The 17,699-nt window shown below is 40.8% G+C and overlaps 1 protein-coding gene across 2 annotated transcripts in view; it reads right to left on the reverse strand.

Moving 5' to 3' along the window:
* asic4a (acid-sensing (proton-gated) ion channel family member 4a) overlaps positions 1-17,064 on the reverse strand; it is a 74,290-nt gene extending 57,226 nt beyond the window's left edge. For both annotated transcript variants that reach the window (XM_041057343.1, XM_041057344.1), the window contains exon 1: positions 16,489-17,064. In XM_041057343.1, the coding sequence (XP_040913277.1) occupies positions 16,489-17,064 (576 nt within the window). The remainder of the gene's footprint in view (positions 1-16,488) is intronic.
* Positions 17,065-17,699: the final 635 nt, after the last annotated feature.

The raw sequence follows: 17,699 nt of genomic DNA on the forward strand, positions 1-17,699 counted from the left end.
CACCCTTACAAATGATTATTACAAAAACGATTCATACGACTGTTTTCTGACCTGCCACTGTTCCTGTTAAGGTTTGGTTAGGTTTATCCATAACTGAAGTTGACAAACTGCAGTCTTCCCGGTCAAAGTTGCAAGCTTGGTATGTTTGTTCTGTTTCACGAAGATGCTGCCTCTATTAATAATGATACACCTATGATGAACCATTTCTCTGTGAAGAAAATGAATAAAAGCATAGAGCGCAGACTTTCTGTCATTCACCAAAAGAAGCCTTGTTATGATTTCTCTCAGGAGCTGATGATGATGATGGACGATAAGTCACCAAAGATGTCCAAAGCATGAAGTCTATGTCAGTCCATGTGACTTTATGTTCAGCTCCCTTCGTTTCTAATATGTCACTGTGACCCCAAAACAGATTTGACTCAAGCACAGCAATGTATCATATTTTTGTTGTTGTTCCAGACTGAAGGAAGGCAACAGGTAAATCACAGCTGGTGCCTCCTTTATTAAAGGCAGAGTAGAGGATGTGGTGTTCACATCGTCTCAGAACCTCATGCATGTTTGAATCTATTTTCCCATAAAAAAAAAAAAAAAAAGCAACCAAATCAAAGTTCAGCAGGTCACAGTTTAGCTGTATCTTCAGCCAGGAAAAACTCTGCACTGTGCCTTAGTTCTCTCTTTGCTACCAATACATTAACATGAAAATGCTGTCAAAATGTGTTTTTCTGGCTTAAAAGGTTTCAATGTTTTGTTATTTGTTCACTGTTAAAAATATTTATGCCCTTTCATTTTTCAGTGACACGGCACACGATTTTATCAGCGCACACAATGGTGCACATAGTCCATTGGTGCTACAGTGGTTTCTTGTGTTTTTTCTTACATCTATGCCATGGTTGCCCTTTTGCATCAGCTTCAAAATCCTTTAATAGACTGTTCACTGTGTGCCTGAACAAAACCCTTTCTAACCTTTCAGCTGGAAGAGAGGAATATTTCTTGCAGTGAAATCACCACATGAGATATTTCAAAATAACTGCAAGCCAACTGTTCAGTACACTATCAAATACCACTGTCTGGATAGTTGATTAAATTAATGCTCTTCCGATTCTGCAGTGATTAGCGTACCAAACAGGTCTGACACATTAAAAGATTGTGGTGAAATAAGGGTGTCAACAAATGAATATGTGAATGAGCATTAAAACTTAAATGCACATTCAGGACCTGATTCTATTTAAAAAAGGCTGAGAACATGTAGGGTAATTTGTTTCTCTAAAAAAACAAAACAAACAAATAAACAATATATATATGTGTGTGTGTGTGTGTGTGTATTTTGTGGCTGATAAAGGGTGGTGTTCTTGGCAGGTCATTTTTTAGTTTACAGCCCTTGGCAGTGAAGTAAAAAGTTAATTTCAAACGTTGCCTACATGTCATGATGACAACGCAAGGAGAGGCATTTTAACTTCAGTAAAATTCAATATGATTTCTTGCACTATTTATAGAGACATTAAGATTTTTATGATAGTATTTTTATGAAAGTGTCGTATACTAACAAGGAGCGGTCCTCAGAGTTGGGAAGAGATTATGGGACAATCAGCAGCCAGAGGTAAACACAACACTGCTATATCAGTCAGTCAAAAGCCAGACGGCATCGATATGATAGGGATATCATTTCACTTTAGATATTGAAATATATGTTTCACAATCCATACGGGAATAACCGTGGCTCAACTTGCCATATAGCACACCTGAGAATGGCATTAACATACCAACATTAACCTTCTTTTTAAGCTTTGCTCCATGCAAGTCTGCAGCATTAACCCAGCCATCCAATGCTGCAAAGTGCCGTTTGTGCAGCTAAATTGAGGTGGTGGTGTGGGCTAGTCTGAGCGTTCCAGGCAATCCAGACATTTCATATTTCATTCATATCGGTCAGGTACTGTACATCTCCCAGAGACATCTAGGAAATCAGTGTGGATGTAAAGGCTTTTTTTTGCTCTGTATTTTGGAGCCATGCAGGAAGAACAAACTGACATCCAGGTTTTATCTTAATAAATAGATACTCCACAGAGGACCACATGTTTACTGCAGACTGGCAATCTGACTATCTAAAATCTTCAGAATGTCTGCAAATTAGAGTTTGAATTTGTTTCTTCTGGCAGATTATTACTAGTGTCTTTTGGGCTCTTGTCTTTTGTAGTTTACTGCTCTGCTGAATGTGTTTACTTATCCGTGGGGAGCACAATCAAGGGGAAATTGCATGTTCATGGCACAGATAACACAGACTGGACACCAGCAGGAGACATTTTTGCTGAGGCCAATTTATCTCAGTAGCAGACTATCACCAAGTTTTCCCGTGCAAGTATTCTCTACATTACACTGTCTTCCTGGGTGCAAGGATTTTAGCAATTATCTTACACGTTTAAAGAATCATAAGGGTGAATTTTGCTTCTGTGAAACTGTATGTACATCCGACTAACATCTCTTCCACAGTATTCTGTAATGATGCAGCTTGTGTAACAGAGCAGGTGATCATGCCTTATGACAAGATCACAGTTTCCATGAAAAACCCTTATGAAAATAAGACTGCACTCTCTACATATGTATAAAATAAATTCTCTAGGGAATGCAAAAACCTAAATCTCTTCTACACACAGGAAAGGGACCAAACACAGTCCCTCTTTTGCTCCATTTCTCACTCCTTTGTCCACAAACCACCAGCACAAGAACTGTCTAATGAGATGCTAATCCTGGCATCTTACGCTGGTGTTTGGAAGGGTGAGGGTTTTATTTATTCAGTGGCATCTACTCTGTACACAGGCGATGTCTGATGAGATCAGGCCAAAGTCTTGCATAACCTGCATTAGAAAGAGGCACGGTTAAAGATGACCTCTTCCGAGTATCATCATAAGCTTTGTGAGGATCAGTTCTGATTTATTTTCTGCATCATAACTGAATTCTTAGAGTGGTAAGTTCAATTATTCAGAGGCGAACGAATAAAAAACAGCTTTGTTGTGGTCAAATATTCGAAAGGAAATGAAGAACAGAAAAAATCTTGCTGAAACTTTGCTCTTATTCATATGGTAAAAAATGGTAAAAAAAAAAAAAATCTTTCACATACTATACCATTCCAATTATCTGGAATGTATCAGTCGAAAAAGTGTGACTCTTCTCTGTTATCATTCGATTCCTTTTAGATATTTTTCTGAACAGGAAGATGTCATGCTACAGGGGCTAGCAGCTGACTTACTTGCAAGCTGAGTTAGACAGCAAGGAAATGAAGCAAATAATGGCTTGATTTGGAACACTTGAGCAGCATACGGCAGGTGGAAACAAGGGGGGAGGCTCTAATTCTGCTCTCGAGCCAGCTGGTCCTAAAGCAGGGCTGCAGCCAATCTCACTGACCGTTCTGTTTCCCACTGAGCTTTTTCAGCCGAAGGAACAGTGCCAAGAGGTGTGGCGCCTCTCTTCAAATCACCTTTCTCTGGGCTTTACAAGGCAGTGTATAATCGTAACATAATCATGCCCACTACATCTATTGATCTGTTCACAGTACACTTCCACTGGAGCAGCCAAATGGTATCCTTAGGTGAAACTCTTGGCAAGAGAGATATGATGGCACCAATTAGATTACACTGATATTCAAATACCCAATGGATTTATGTGGAATGGGCTGCAGTCTCAAGCTTATCTGGCTTATGTTGAAGCTCTGCTAATGTATCCAGTTGTCACACTGTCCCAGAAGTCCCTCAATGTCATGCTAATTAATTATTTATCATTACCTAAACGTGCTAATTAATTGTCAGTTTAAGGGCATGCTTTTATGGAAGACATATTCAATCTGTCTCTGGGGATCACTTTCATCATAGTATACATAACAGTTAATTATTAATATCCCACTAATTCTCTTCAGCGTAGACACAGTGAAGGTCAAAGAGGAAGAAAAAAACACAGTGATTTGTGAGTGAAGCCCACTGACATTTATCCCTTCCCGTGGACTTTCAAGATCTGTTTAGAAGGATGCCATTACCCCCTTTCCTTATTCTCAAAGTGAATGTCAAGGACACGGATAAACAGCAATGCCATACCTCATTACTGGTCATATTTATTCTAAGAAGATGCCCTTATCACAGTGTTTATAATTAAATGGATGAGACTGCAATTTTGAAAAGATCTGTCATTTTCTCTCTGCAAGTTCCTCGGGGGTTGTTTAACGGATGAGCTATTTGTCTTTTCCAGCCATGATGCATGTTATATGCTTTTCATTTTGTTGTAAGATCAGACAATCACATTTTGAGTGGGTCTAATTATAGAAGCCTCCCATGAGTTGGCATTAAACTACAGCAGCACGCAGACATCTGGTATTCAAATAATTGGCACACTTAGAAAGGGTCCATGGCATTTTACAGATGTTCTTGTACACTGTTTAAAATGTGTCAAGACGCCCATTAGCTGGTTCTGAGATGACACCCAAAGTGCAAGAAAGTGTAACTAGGAATACAGACCCCCTAACTTCAAATGCTCAGTCTGATGTTAAGGGAACCTCAAATGTCACATCTTCAAGATCTTGAAACGCTTCTAAGAAATCAACAACAAGAAAGAGATACAATGCTCATGGGAGTTTACTCATTGGCAGAGTTAGGAAATGCTATTCAGTTAGCACACGCAGAGTGGCAGAGATGGAAAAAAGCTGAAAAAGAAAATCTGAGGATATATATATCTTCAAAGAGTGAAGACAGTCAGTTATTGCTCTACTATTTGGAAAAACATAAGATGTGCTTGCGTGGGGTGGGGGGTTAGGTTTTCTTACCACACAAATGCCTGTACTTCACTCTGATGTTTTACATGACCTCTACATTAATAACATCTACAATTAGATTAAAATGTTGAGGTTAATCTACAACTAACATTGTGACTATATGAACAAATTTCTTGGTCATTGATAAGTTCCTGGCCTGAGGTAGAAAGCATCAGTTTTAGAATACCTGGACCCCCCCTGCCTAGACATTTACATAATTAGCCGTTGTAGAGCATTTGGGTTCCTTCTTTGTAGAAGTCTGCATCTTGGACCTCCAGGAAGTGGTCCACAGTAGCAATTACGTCATCATCACTGTCACAGTGGTGACCACTGAGCTCCCTCTTCATCTTGGGGAAAAGGCAGTAGTCTAAGGGAGCCAAATCAGGTCAAATCAGGCCAAGGACCTCCTGCATGAAAGCCAACATTGTCCATTTTCTCAGACTTAGCTGACTTGCAATTACCCGACACAGAAATACCACAAAAGTTATTAACTTCAAACTTCCTGCATAATCACTGCAGTTTAACTGCATGTGTATGTAGCGAGAGCTGTATAACTCAGCTCCTCCTCTGTCAGGCCACAAACTTATCACTCACCCCTCATACACATATCTTAAGGTGCAACACTGGCTTCTATCAGAAGAGCACAGTTTAGATTTATCTACATGCAACTGTGTAATCATTGCAGCATAGTACATTGTGAACTATGTTACATTAACAGATTAGAAATAGTGTTGGCTAGAGTATTACCTGGAAATGAAACACACCGTGATCAACAACACAGCTCCCAGAGATAGATTAAAAAAAAAAGGAAAAAAAGTTGGTCCCTTTCTACTGTGTCCATGATGCTTTACCCCTACATGTCTCATAAATAAAAGCATTTTATAGGGTCTAAGTAAAATCTAGGACAGTGGGCTATTAATGGCCGAGGTAGTCCTCTCCTGGGGCAACAGTGTTAATCGGAGCAATAGGTCTCCTTCCTGCTGGATCAATGTCAGCACAAATTTCAGATTGCTTTCCTGATGTGCGCCAAGTTATCTGTGATTCAACTTTAATAGGTTATTGAACGGAGCCAGCATTTAGGGAGCAAGGCCGTATTTCACATTATTGACAATCAAATGCACACAACTTTCTCATTAGCATGCATTAGGAAAACACGGAATTAATCTTGACAACACCATTGGGGCACATGACTACAGTTACACGCTTGTTTAAACAAACACGCCTATCAGTGACTACGATCGCATGAGGACGGGACATAAGGAATGTAGGTAAATACAGCTTGACAGATATGCTGGACAAAAAGCTACTGCACTAACTGAAGGAGAAGCAAACATTAAGAAAAAAAAAAGGATGAGCAGAGACTGGAGAGTGTTTTCTAAGTATAAATGAAAGATTGCATTATACATGTATGGTGATAAAGCAATCCACAATATCATCTTTAATGTTTCAAGACCTGCCGTTCTGGATAAAATCATGGTTTTCAGCATGAATGCCACTTCAGAGATTTGCAATCTAGTATCTCTGTCACGCAGTGCAAAAAGAGACTTAGATGTTTCTCACAACAAATTGGTATCAAAGCTAAAGAAAACCACGTAATGGATTTTCATCTATTTTCATATTCTTTACAATTACATTGAAGAGGAGGCACAGATATACAATAACAGCTTTGTAAATGGTATGTCCACATGATATCAGAAATCCTGATGCGTGTGATTCTCCTCCTTTACGCAAGTTCATTACACTGTAATGCATTTGCTTTGACACTTTCTAACCAAAATGAAATGCTTGGATGACAAAATAAGTGGTGGCAATTCACACTGGGTGTCAGATGACATTTCGCTGCACCTGAAGGTCAAGTGTTTTGTCAGCATGGGCAGAGCCTGGTGACAAAGCTGCCAACATCGGGTGAAAGATGTACTGGCCACGTTATCCAAACAAGACGTGAACATAATGTCTCTGAGAGGAAAGAAGAAGACGTTGAGGGGAAAAAGGTACATTTACACGGCAGTGAAGGTGAAGAGCATGTAGAGTATTAGAGCATGTACTGTGTATGTGTAGAGAATGTAATGCTCTGTATTTCAGGTCTGTATCAGTTTATGAAGTGTGAATATGCAAATTTAAGTCTTCAAAACAATACAGCAAATATAAATTCTGTATTGCATAGCGAGAGAAGAGAGAGAAACAGAGAAGAATGGGATGGATCCACGCTGCACTTAAAACATAGGCGCTAGAGATGAAGGATTCGTTGTTTTTGTTTCTAAATTGAAAGACAGCAATTTATGAATTGGAACTTCAATCATAACTTAAGTTTTTAAGTATCTTCAGACGTAACAAATAAAAATTTACTGACTACATTGTAACTGTTGCTGGACAGTTTATTCAGCTGTAGCTGAACGTTAGAGAAATCACGAAACAGAGAAAGTAGCTGTTGTCTGGTTAATACACTCTCTACATGCTGCTGTCTGTAGTACTAATAATTTGCCAAAATGGCTTTGTCAAAGAAGATAAAGGAATATATACACCTACAAAAGGTAGCTGACAGCCTCACACAGATTTTAGTTTAGTAGCTAGTAGCTAAGTTGAGTTGGTGAAATCTCCCTGTTAAAATTTTAAAGGGGGACCTATTTTTCTCATTTCCTGCTCTATGTTTTGTTCTGGGACTCCATTAGAGTAGCTTTGCATGATTCACAGTTAGAAAAAAAAAAAATTATTATTTATCTCAAACTGCCTGTTATGCAGCCCCTCAGTTGAGCTTCTGACTGAAACAGACAATATTAGCTCCAGGCTCTTTAAGGCCCCCCCCTCTTTGAAAGCCCACTTTCTTCTAATTGGCCAACTTCTGGAAGCCTGCTGAGCTGCAGCATCCAGTGTTTGTCAGCACCGCCTCATCTTCTTATCGGTGTGGAGGATCTGAAAGCAAACTAAAACTACGAAGTAACATAATTGATTGGAAGTGGCAAATTCATCAAACCCATCTGTACATGTTCGTGCCCGAATCTCATCCAGCAACAAAGATTACAGCAGGACAACTCTGTTTGGTAGCTGCCTCTACGCTGTTTGGTAACTATTACGCCCATTACCTGTTTATTGTGTGACATAACGGTGGATTTAGTTTTTCAATCACAATCTATCTATAAAAATGCTTCTGTTTATGCCACTGTGAATAGGTGTACAATGCGCATGTGGGAAAATGCGCTAAAACGCAGACTGAAGTGGAAAGCATCTGCTGTCAGGAAAAACCAATGGTAACGCTGATAGTAAAATATTATTCTACTGTTGTCATATGTCGAATATTTGTATGCTGGAGTACATTAGCATTAATATTAGTACATTAGTGCCTGATGAACGAAGTTTGGTCGCCAGGGAGATACAGCTCACCTGGTCACCCTGTGTAGTTTTGTTGTATTTTGTCTATACGTTAATTTCCTTTTTAGTTCTATAAAATAAACTTGTTTTTTTTTTGTTGCTTATTTATTTAACTAGTTACATAACTTATTTTTAGTTGTATAGTCTCCCTCCCTTTGTTCAGGCCTGGGCCAGGGTGTACCCTGTACCTCGTGGGCATGCTGTGCCTGGAGGTGTGTTTGGAGCAGATGACGGAATAAAGAAATCCGTGAGGAGCTGATGTCAGCTCGTCGCAAGTATGAAAAACCACTGTAAACCTAGTGTTTAGAGCAGTCTGACACCTGAGCTTTTGTCCCACAGGGATTACTTTTACATATGCTTTGGCTATTAAACTTACTATGTTTAATATCTGACACTGTGACATAATATATATGACAGAACATAAGTAAAAGCGTAATTGGTCCCCTTTAAGCACACAATCAACTTAAAGGCTTTGAATCAGGACCTTCAGGAGTCAGAGCTGTGGAACAGCTTCTCCTGTCAGACTGTGAAGCTAATGTTAGCTCAAGCAGGTGCAGAGCAGTGCTGTCAGCATTGTTGCCAGCCCATATCAAAACACTGTCAGATGTGACTTACCAGCAGTTTGTCATTACCATACGTGAGCAACTTTGCAGCTGTTATCAATATAGCACCTCTTTTGAATGTCATGAGTCTATCTGAATATTTTATTTTAATTATAATAACTAATAAATGTGAACTAAGTGTCATCTGCAACAGTGCAGTAGCTCAGCAATAGTGAAAAGGTGACCTAAATTCAATTTTGATGGAAATTTTTAATCCACCTTTGATTCCACTAAGCTTTACATAACAGTGTAAAGACATAACTGGGGTCGCTCCACAGCAAATGGCCTCAAACACAGCCAGTAGGAGCTGCTGACATTAGGAAGGCTTTAGCTTGAATTATTCAGCATTTTCTATCATAGCGTATTGTTCCATAAGCTTGGTGTACATTATTAAGTAATACAGAATGTCAGGGATTTTCAGTCGGTACAAACATTACACAGAAGAAAAAAAAAAATGCATGAGGTGCATTTGCTGCTGACCCAACCTCGAAGCCATTTGACAAATTGTTGTATCCATCTCCCGAGAGGAAGCTACAAGGTATGCCAAACACCATCATAAGGAAATCCTGTTCAGGTGGTTTACACTACCAAGCCATATAGATTCAGACAAAATATCACACCTGTCGTGACACCTTAGTGTTTATGTACTATAGTTCAAACCTTGTTTGCATTAACTGTAGCCAACAGTAACGTGCCCAGAGAGGGAAAAAGAGACAGAAAAAGGATGTTAAAAAACATGTTTGTTGAGACAACATTATGTGAAATGTGTGTGGTTACAATCTCGAAAAAGCAGTAAGGGCCACGGCCAAGTGTGTGACATTAGACATAATTCAGAATAAAGGCCAAGTCTCCAGCCAAGCGGACAGACAAGGCCCTCATGTTCAGACTATGCCAGGGGTAAATATTCACTATGACATTTGTGCTGTATGCTATTTCCACCAGCTGAATTGTAGCCGAGTGACATTTTCATCCAAGTCACACTGGCCATGATTTCTACATTTCAAATCCATTTAAAATATCAGATATACAGGGGGTGCAGACAATCAGTGTGAACGCCGAACAATAAATTGTGAGAAGTTCTTGATGCTCTTGCAATGCATCTCAATTTGGAAGTAACAATAAAGCAGAACACCACTGGGCATTATAAATTTTGGGTCAAGCTTAGCTCAGTATATCTTTTGAAGGTGAGTGTTTCACATTATCTGGTAGACATCCCTGATTTAACATATAAAGTCACCACTGCTGCCTCTCTCCCTCTTGTATTCTGCAGACTGCTTGAAGCACAGCAGCTTTACTGAAGCATGACATTACACTACTGGCTAACCGCTTTTCTCTCATTCATGTAGACTCTGGTATTGTTAGTTATCTTTTTGGCATTTCTTCCCTAAAAATCGTTTTTGACACATCTTAATTGTGACTGTTGGGGTGTGTTTTCACATTTTTTTTTTTTGGTTTTTCCCTCTTAGGTTAGATTCAGCTGCAAGAAGACGTTAAGCCCTTACAGTAAATCTGAGGCTTTCTGGTTTGTACTCAAAGTGATGACCTGCTGCTCTCTCTTTTAACATCTAATTTGGTGGCTCAAGTCCATGATCTCAAATGTACACTCCCTCTGTGAGTTAGTGGGCAGTTGAACATTGATATTTCAATGAAGAATTCTAAACAGAGAAGAAAACATGAGGACCTTTCTTTGTATCCATCCATTTTACAATTTTTTGAATTTCAGTTTTCCTCATAATTTTGACAGTAATTTACTGTTGCTTTTAAGAAACAAATTGGATTATTTTGAACTGTACACTGCTGTGTAGAACCAAATTACAATGCAAGGTGTCTCTATTTTTTTGTCCACCTCCTGCATGTGCTATCTCTCGCAAAGTAATTAAACCTTACAAGCGAGAGAAATGAAGAAGCACGAACCCATTATGTGGCGGTGGCCTAAAAGCAAGCTTGGTTAATTTTTCAGAGGAATTTCCACTAATGTATTCAGAGACTGGGAAACATGACAAAATAAAAAGCTCACATTGGCAGCTAAGAGGAAAAGTGTGCATTTAAAGTGTGATTGGCCAAAGCCTTTCACAGTCATGGTTCTCTGTGCGGTGAATGCTCTTCATCATTACTTTAAACTGTAATGTAAAGCCTTATCATGATGGAGGTGCAGGAGTGCAGAATATTTGATGAACAAAAATGAAGTTAAATATATTTTTAAGAAAACTACACACTCGCTACTAAAATAATTTATTAGCTTTACTCAAACAGAGATCAAAGTCTTTTCCTAAATCCACTGGTTAATGAGTCCTTTCTAAAACAACCCCGGGGAATGACACCGGTACTGTGGGCAGTGGCTTTAGCTGGGTTGTGATGTATTTGTTTGATGGGGTCACTGAAACACAGCAGCTGCAACTGAAACTTTTCAAACTGGTAATATGGAGACATCCAACAAAGAGTTAAAAAAAAAAAAAAAGTTACTTAAACAGGCCATTACCCCCCATGCATTTGGTTCGTAAGAACTAATCTGAGTTTTAAATTTTAATTTTTGACTAATCTAATCGGGCCTAGTGGTGCAATCTCAATCAGTTCCCTTTTGCTCTTTATTAGGTGGCTCCTAATCCAGACAGAGCTGTTTTGGGAAACACATAACTTTATCAAATTACAATACAATCGATCAACACTACATGAAAAACCTCTATTTTGACTTTTGGATCTGACTTTAAATTTTATTTCACTTTATCAAAACACTGATTCCTCCCCCGTCCCCACACCATCTGAGCTGTGAGTCATCTCGTATTGCTCGATAATTTCAGTGCCCTTTAGGGAAAAGGTAGACAGTGTATATTGATTGATTTGGGCTGGATATACGCTAAAACAAACAGATATCTTGTTCTAAAGATCAAATTCTTCACCAACTCTGGCGGCATTAACAAATGCAGCTGAGACTGGACCCAAAACACAGGCTCAGGATAATTAGTCACACCAGGCTTGGAGTAGGAAGGGCAGGGAAGCAATCTGACTGAAGGATGTATTGATCCTGCTGAGAGGGAGGGGCACCCAGTCAGGAGTCATGATCAATCTTGCAAGCCAGCTCTCTCAATCTGCGATGAAACCTGTGTGTGTTTGTATGAGGAAGCATTCTATCTACACTATACACACTCTAAATACATGTTTGTGTGTGTGTGTGCAGCCACATTAACACTACCAAAAGCTTGGTGTATGACTTGTCAGAAAGAGACAAATGTCTGTGTGAGTAAAAGACTCCCAGGGGTTAGAGGAGGGGGTTTAGCGGTACCACAACATCGGAAGCTTTTATCGTTGAGTTAAAAGCCATCCCTTAGCCACATATTCTCCTCATCAAACCGAGCGCTCCAAACTGTGGCACAGGCAGAGGTTTTAAAACCGGCTCAGGGAGTAATAGAACAGGTAAATCTTCCCAAATATAAACTGTTTGCATATTGGTGTTATCCAGTGGCTGGTCACAGGTGGGTCTGATCTGATTAGACAGTGGTGATGCATATCAGGAGGAGCAGCCGACCAATTGCACTGTAATTCATCTTCCTCTGATATGCTGGAGGAGGGGGAGGAGGAGGAGGAGCAGGAGAAGCTGGGGAAGGAGTGGAGTGGGACTAAGGTGGGTTGTCAAAGCAGCAGCCGTCCTTTAGCCTTCATTGTGGAGACAAGATATAGGATCAGTGTTTGGTTATATTTCTTTTGCATTTTGCCACAAGGATAAAAACAAAGATAGGAAAAGAAGGTGAGCATTTGTTTGTTTATGGGTTGTGGAAGGGTGGGGTATGGGGTGGGTTGTAATAACACTCAACACTGGCCTCCAGGGTTGGTTGCGTGGATCAGATATCAGACAGAATGCTAAGCTGCAGGGACCCCCACAGCAGTGGAACTGCAGACAGCTAATTGACAGGCTGTTGGAGATGAAGCCAGTCCAGATAGCCAGTCACTTTCACGCTCCCACACTCCTCGCTCTCCACCAGGGGGAAGGCGGGTGGCTGGGCAAGACGTGTGTGTGAGTGTGCTTGTGGGTGGGTGGGTGCACTGTTAAGGGATGTGCAGGCTTTGGAATCACTAGGGAAGTGGATGTCACTCTCAAATTCATCTCCACATGTACACAGTGCACACACACACACACACACACACACACACACACACACACACACACATATATATATTTATGTATAAAACTGAGAATGAAAGCATGTGCACAGGAGTTTTCGCAGGACTCACAGGCAACACCAAAGGTAGGGACTGTATTTCTTGTTGTAACAGGGACAAGCACACTCATGTATCTTTTTGCAGATGCATTGGCTCGAAAACTGCATCTTACACTCCACAGCAGGCCCGAGTAGGAAGACTAACAAATTGTGTGACCTTGCACCTTGTGCCCTTCTGCATGCTTCAGCATGCCAGCAAAATCTGAAACTTGTTTCCCAGCAGAAATAAAGTGGGAAACTGTACCACACATGTTGTAGTTTTGGTGGCTCATGTCTGTGGTACTGCAACACCTTTCCTTTGCTCACCGATTTTTTTTTCTCTCCCATGAACCACACAAAGAGGATATTTATTGAGACAAACTCACAATAATGTCTCTTTTGTGCCAATTCTTTACAGTATTGATTTACATTAATGTGGTTTGAGATTTCATCCCACTGTGAAAGACTGGACAGGGGAGCAGGATGAACATCATCTGTGGCTTATACTATTAAACATTCAATTATCTATAAAACACACAACAGGGGCTTCAGTCAGTATAATGACAGACTGCAGACGGAGAGCTCTTCAAGTGTTGTCCCCGTTAAACCAGGTTTTTATAGATCACCTCGCATGCCACCCTATAGCTGTTTAGTTATCTCCATGAATATATGCAGAAGGGATCTGTCCTTGCTGAGAGCAAAATCTGATAATGCAGCAGCAAACACAGCTGAGAGTCAGAGCAAACCAATTCAGAGCTCTGTTTAAAAAAAGCCAAAGGGCTCACTGCTCATCTCTGCGACAGCACCACACAATAGATGAACAATTATTCAGAGTCAGACTGGGAGAAAAATATTAATCTATTTATTCATGGCTTGTTGAATCAGCTTTATCTTCTGTGATTAATCCAAGTCAATAATGTAATCTTTAATTATAAAGAATGGCCTTATTACCTACGTCAAATAATCATGCCGGTCCATGATGCTGGAAAGAGGAAAACAAATTTCACTGGTACGTGGTTATGTATTTTTCCTGCCATAAATTAGAGCAGCCAGACAATTTTGTTTTGGCCCTGAGACTTGTATTTATTTAAGTCTTCTGAGCAGTGAGTGAATGCACAGAAAGAATACACTAATAACTTAAAATGCAAATAATAAAAAAAAAGAATATATATATTTCCTGAGATTTAAGTATTTAAACACATTTGAGACACTGAGTTTTGACTCAATTCCTTATTCAAATGCAACAATTAATTAAATTCTAAGCCATTAATTAAGACTTGAAAACAGCAAAATGTAAACCTAAGGTCTGCTGCGCAGATCGTGGTCTGTTTACAGAAAATCTATAATGTCTGCAATATTGCAATTAAATTTCATCATGCAATTTTCCCGAGAGCCCCACATCCACGTAGCTATTACCTAAATAAAACATCTGGATCTCCCAGAATGACCAATCAAAAGAAAACACATTACAAGAAGCTGATCCTGAAGGAGGGCCCTGTGAGAGGAAGAATAATGGCCAGCGAGCACAAGCGATTTTTGTCCGTGTGTGTATGTGGGTTTGTACATGCTTGCATGTGATTAATAGCACATCACCTGTAATAACGGCTTCCGTGCTGTAACAAATGGTGTGTGATTTCGGCTTACAAAACACACACTTACGCAAACACGAACAGAGGTGCGTGTGACTGGGCTTCATTTGTACTGTGACTTTTACATTCTGTTCCCCTGCCTGTTCCCACAGCTCCCAGTCCTTCCTCCCAAAGCACTCCCAGTAGTCTTTCCCACCAGGACTCAGACTAAGTGATTTGTCATGCGTGGAGGCAGCAAGAAGCCTGTAACAAATCTAACTGACAGCCCCCGAAAATGCAGATCACATAGCTGACAGAGACGAAACAGCAGCTTAGGGAACTTTCAACAGTGTCTTAATCTGTGATGAAGTCACCCAGTGTCCAAAGAGAGCTACGGGACGTTTCATCGACTGACACGGGACAGACATTTCCTGGATGTCAGAATTGTCTGCTAATTAATGTACTCAGGGAGGACTGAGTGTCAAAGTGTCAGAGGACATTGTCATCAAATGTGCTAGAAGCACATTATAAACTTTTAGAATCATGTTGTTGCTTCAGACTGAATTTCATCAAACTTTTCATCTTCCCTGAGGAGCATGACATTTTCTTTTGCCTGATAGAACAACTGAGAAAAAAATTCTTGGAGGAGGGGATCCATTGTCATGTCACAGGTAATTTTATGTGTCCATGTGAGAGGCTGCCTTAAAAGACAACAAAAAGAAAAATAAATACTGCGGTGGACTGTTAGAGAAACCAAACGGGAAGCAGTGAAATATCATGATTTCTTTGGTGCAATTTGGCACATCAGAGGTAATGTAGTGCCATCCCCGTGATAAGACAGAATCTTTAGGTCTCAGGAAGGTGAGCATATCAATGTTCAACATACCCTATTAAGACTTGACACCTGCACTTTATCATCACTAAAGCAATTGCATATTCCTATTCCTGCAGGAGAGATGGGGAAATCCATCTCCTGCAAGGACAGTGCCTTTAATAAATAGTGCATAGAACACAGGCACAAACTCTCCGTCTTTCACCTGATCCCCCTCTCTCTGTCTCTCTCTCTCTTTCTTTCTTCCTCTCTGTCTCGCTCACACACACAGACACACTTTCCCTCTCATGAAAATTGTTTCATTCCTTTTAGTCAATCTGGCTAATGCAAAAATCATGTATGTCTGTCTTTAAATATTTAATCTTAACAGCAGCAAGATTGAAATACAACGTTGAAGAAGCATTACTCCTTCTCTCCTGAAAGGTACAAGAGCTCAGAGAGAGAGCGAGAGCGAGACAGAGAGAGAGAGAGAGAGAGAGAGAGAGAGAGAGAGGCAGCTGCTCTGCAATGTCAGAAAGAGAGAAGGGGGGTAGCGACAGGGAGAGATGGAAGAGGGAGAGGAAGAAGAGACTCGGTTATTTTCGATGACAATTTTGTTGCCATGCACTCTACGCTACTGGAGTTGGAGGCAGCATTAAAGCACAGTTTGCCTTGGAAAAGTATACAACCACATACGACAGCTCTCTGCATTTCTTCTTCGGGAGCAGCCTTTGTTCTTTGACATAATAGATTCTGGTACAGGCTGAAACACTCGGCTGGAGAGGAACGCTGTTGCTGCTTAGAACTTAGTGAGAAGAGATACAGCTCAATGACTGAGCCAAAGCTATGAATCTTGCATGCAGAAATGTAACGTGGGAACCACATGGCCCCTGGAGATGACTACAAGCACAAAGAGAATTTCAATTCCTCTTGCCCTAAAGTGTTCATTTTACTTTCATGCTCATCTGTAGTTTTGTATGAACAAGCCTTGCGGAGTTATAAACATGTGATTCTTCAGAATGTTTAAAATGTGAACATTTTACTTTTATGTGACTTGTTTTATTATAGAAGTTTTGATGAAGACAATGAATCATGATGAAGTAATGAAATGTGATAAGAGTCAGGTGAAGGCAGAACTTTGAGAAACTTTTTCACTCACCACGGAGAAGTCTTCGACTGAGCAGTTCTGTCCACTGAAATTGCAGCTCATGAGCATCTCTTCTAACTGATGTCCAGTCCTGTTGAAGATGTCCTGCATGTCAGGGGCAGGATACATTAAATCAGTAGGTTTGTGCCCATCCCTGTTTTTGGGGGGCAGACCTGTTAAGTTAGCCAGGTGGTAGATGTCGGCATCGGTGAGCGCGGAGAAGCGAAAGCGGTTGATGTTGCAGATGGTCACAGCGGGGAAAACCATCTCGGGGGTCGCCTCTTCATTCAGAGCTGTGACATGAGGGTGCTCCAGGTAAGAGATGGCACACTTAGCTGCTTGGTACAGAAACAGAGCCAGTGAAGTCAAAAAGGCAAGAGCCCAGAGAGTCTGCCGGATGCCCAGGCGACCAGAGACAAAGATGTGGTTAATCCCATGAAGGGAGCAGGAGTTAGCAAACCCAGCCAAGTCCTTGGCCGGAGGAGTGCAGCTCTCCTCGATCAGGCTCTCCTTGTCCCCATCCTGCTTGCTTTTCTGCTTCTCATCCTCCTCTGCAAATTTGATTTTGCAAACAAATTCGATAGGCATGGGGGCAGCCAGGTCTGCGTTTTGGTTTTGTTTTTGATGGCAGCTATCAGCCCTGGATCACTTCCCTCCTACTTCCTTGGCTTTTGTCCTCTGAGCAGGAAAGAACTCCACAATGAAGAGAAAAAGACAGGAGAGAGTTTGTTGCTGCTGCTGCCGTCTGTGCTGTGACTGATAGTGCTGCTGCTGCTTCTGCCGCCACGGCTCCTAGTGACTAGAGCGCTGCTGCTGCTGTGCTGCTACTGCTCTGAACGCTTGTCTCACTACTTGATCAGCTCACACAGTCTCGCTTATCAGCAGTAATACAGCTGTCAAAAAAAAAAAAAACACCCTTCCACACCGCCTCAGACCCACAGATGAAAATGCAGCATTTTGAGTTGGGCTAAAATAAGCACAGGGTACTTAATAATTCATGAGAAGGTAACGTTGTGATTATTTCCTCCTCACTGGCGCGAGTCACAACTTCCCCCGGTCATCCACATGCTTCCCGCAGACAGCCCCCCTCCTGCTTAATCCACTTGTTTGGATGGCGCTTTCACTTCTTGACCTGAATAAAGTTGGTGTCAAAGGGTTTTCTGCCAAACATCCAGCGTTTGATGTAAATCGCAGGGGGTCACTGCTTTTTAATGCCACCCCCT

The sequence above is a fragment of the Toxotes jaculatrix genome, chromosome 15 (assembly GCF_017976425.1).
Source record: "Toxotes jaculatrix isolate fToxJac2 chromosome 15, fToxJac2.pri, whole genome shotgun sequence".
Lineage (NCBI taxonomy): Eukaryota > Metazoa > Chordata > Actinopteri > Toxotidae > Toxotes > Toxotes jaculatrix.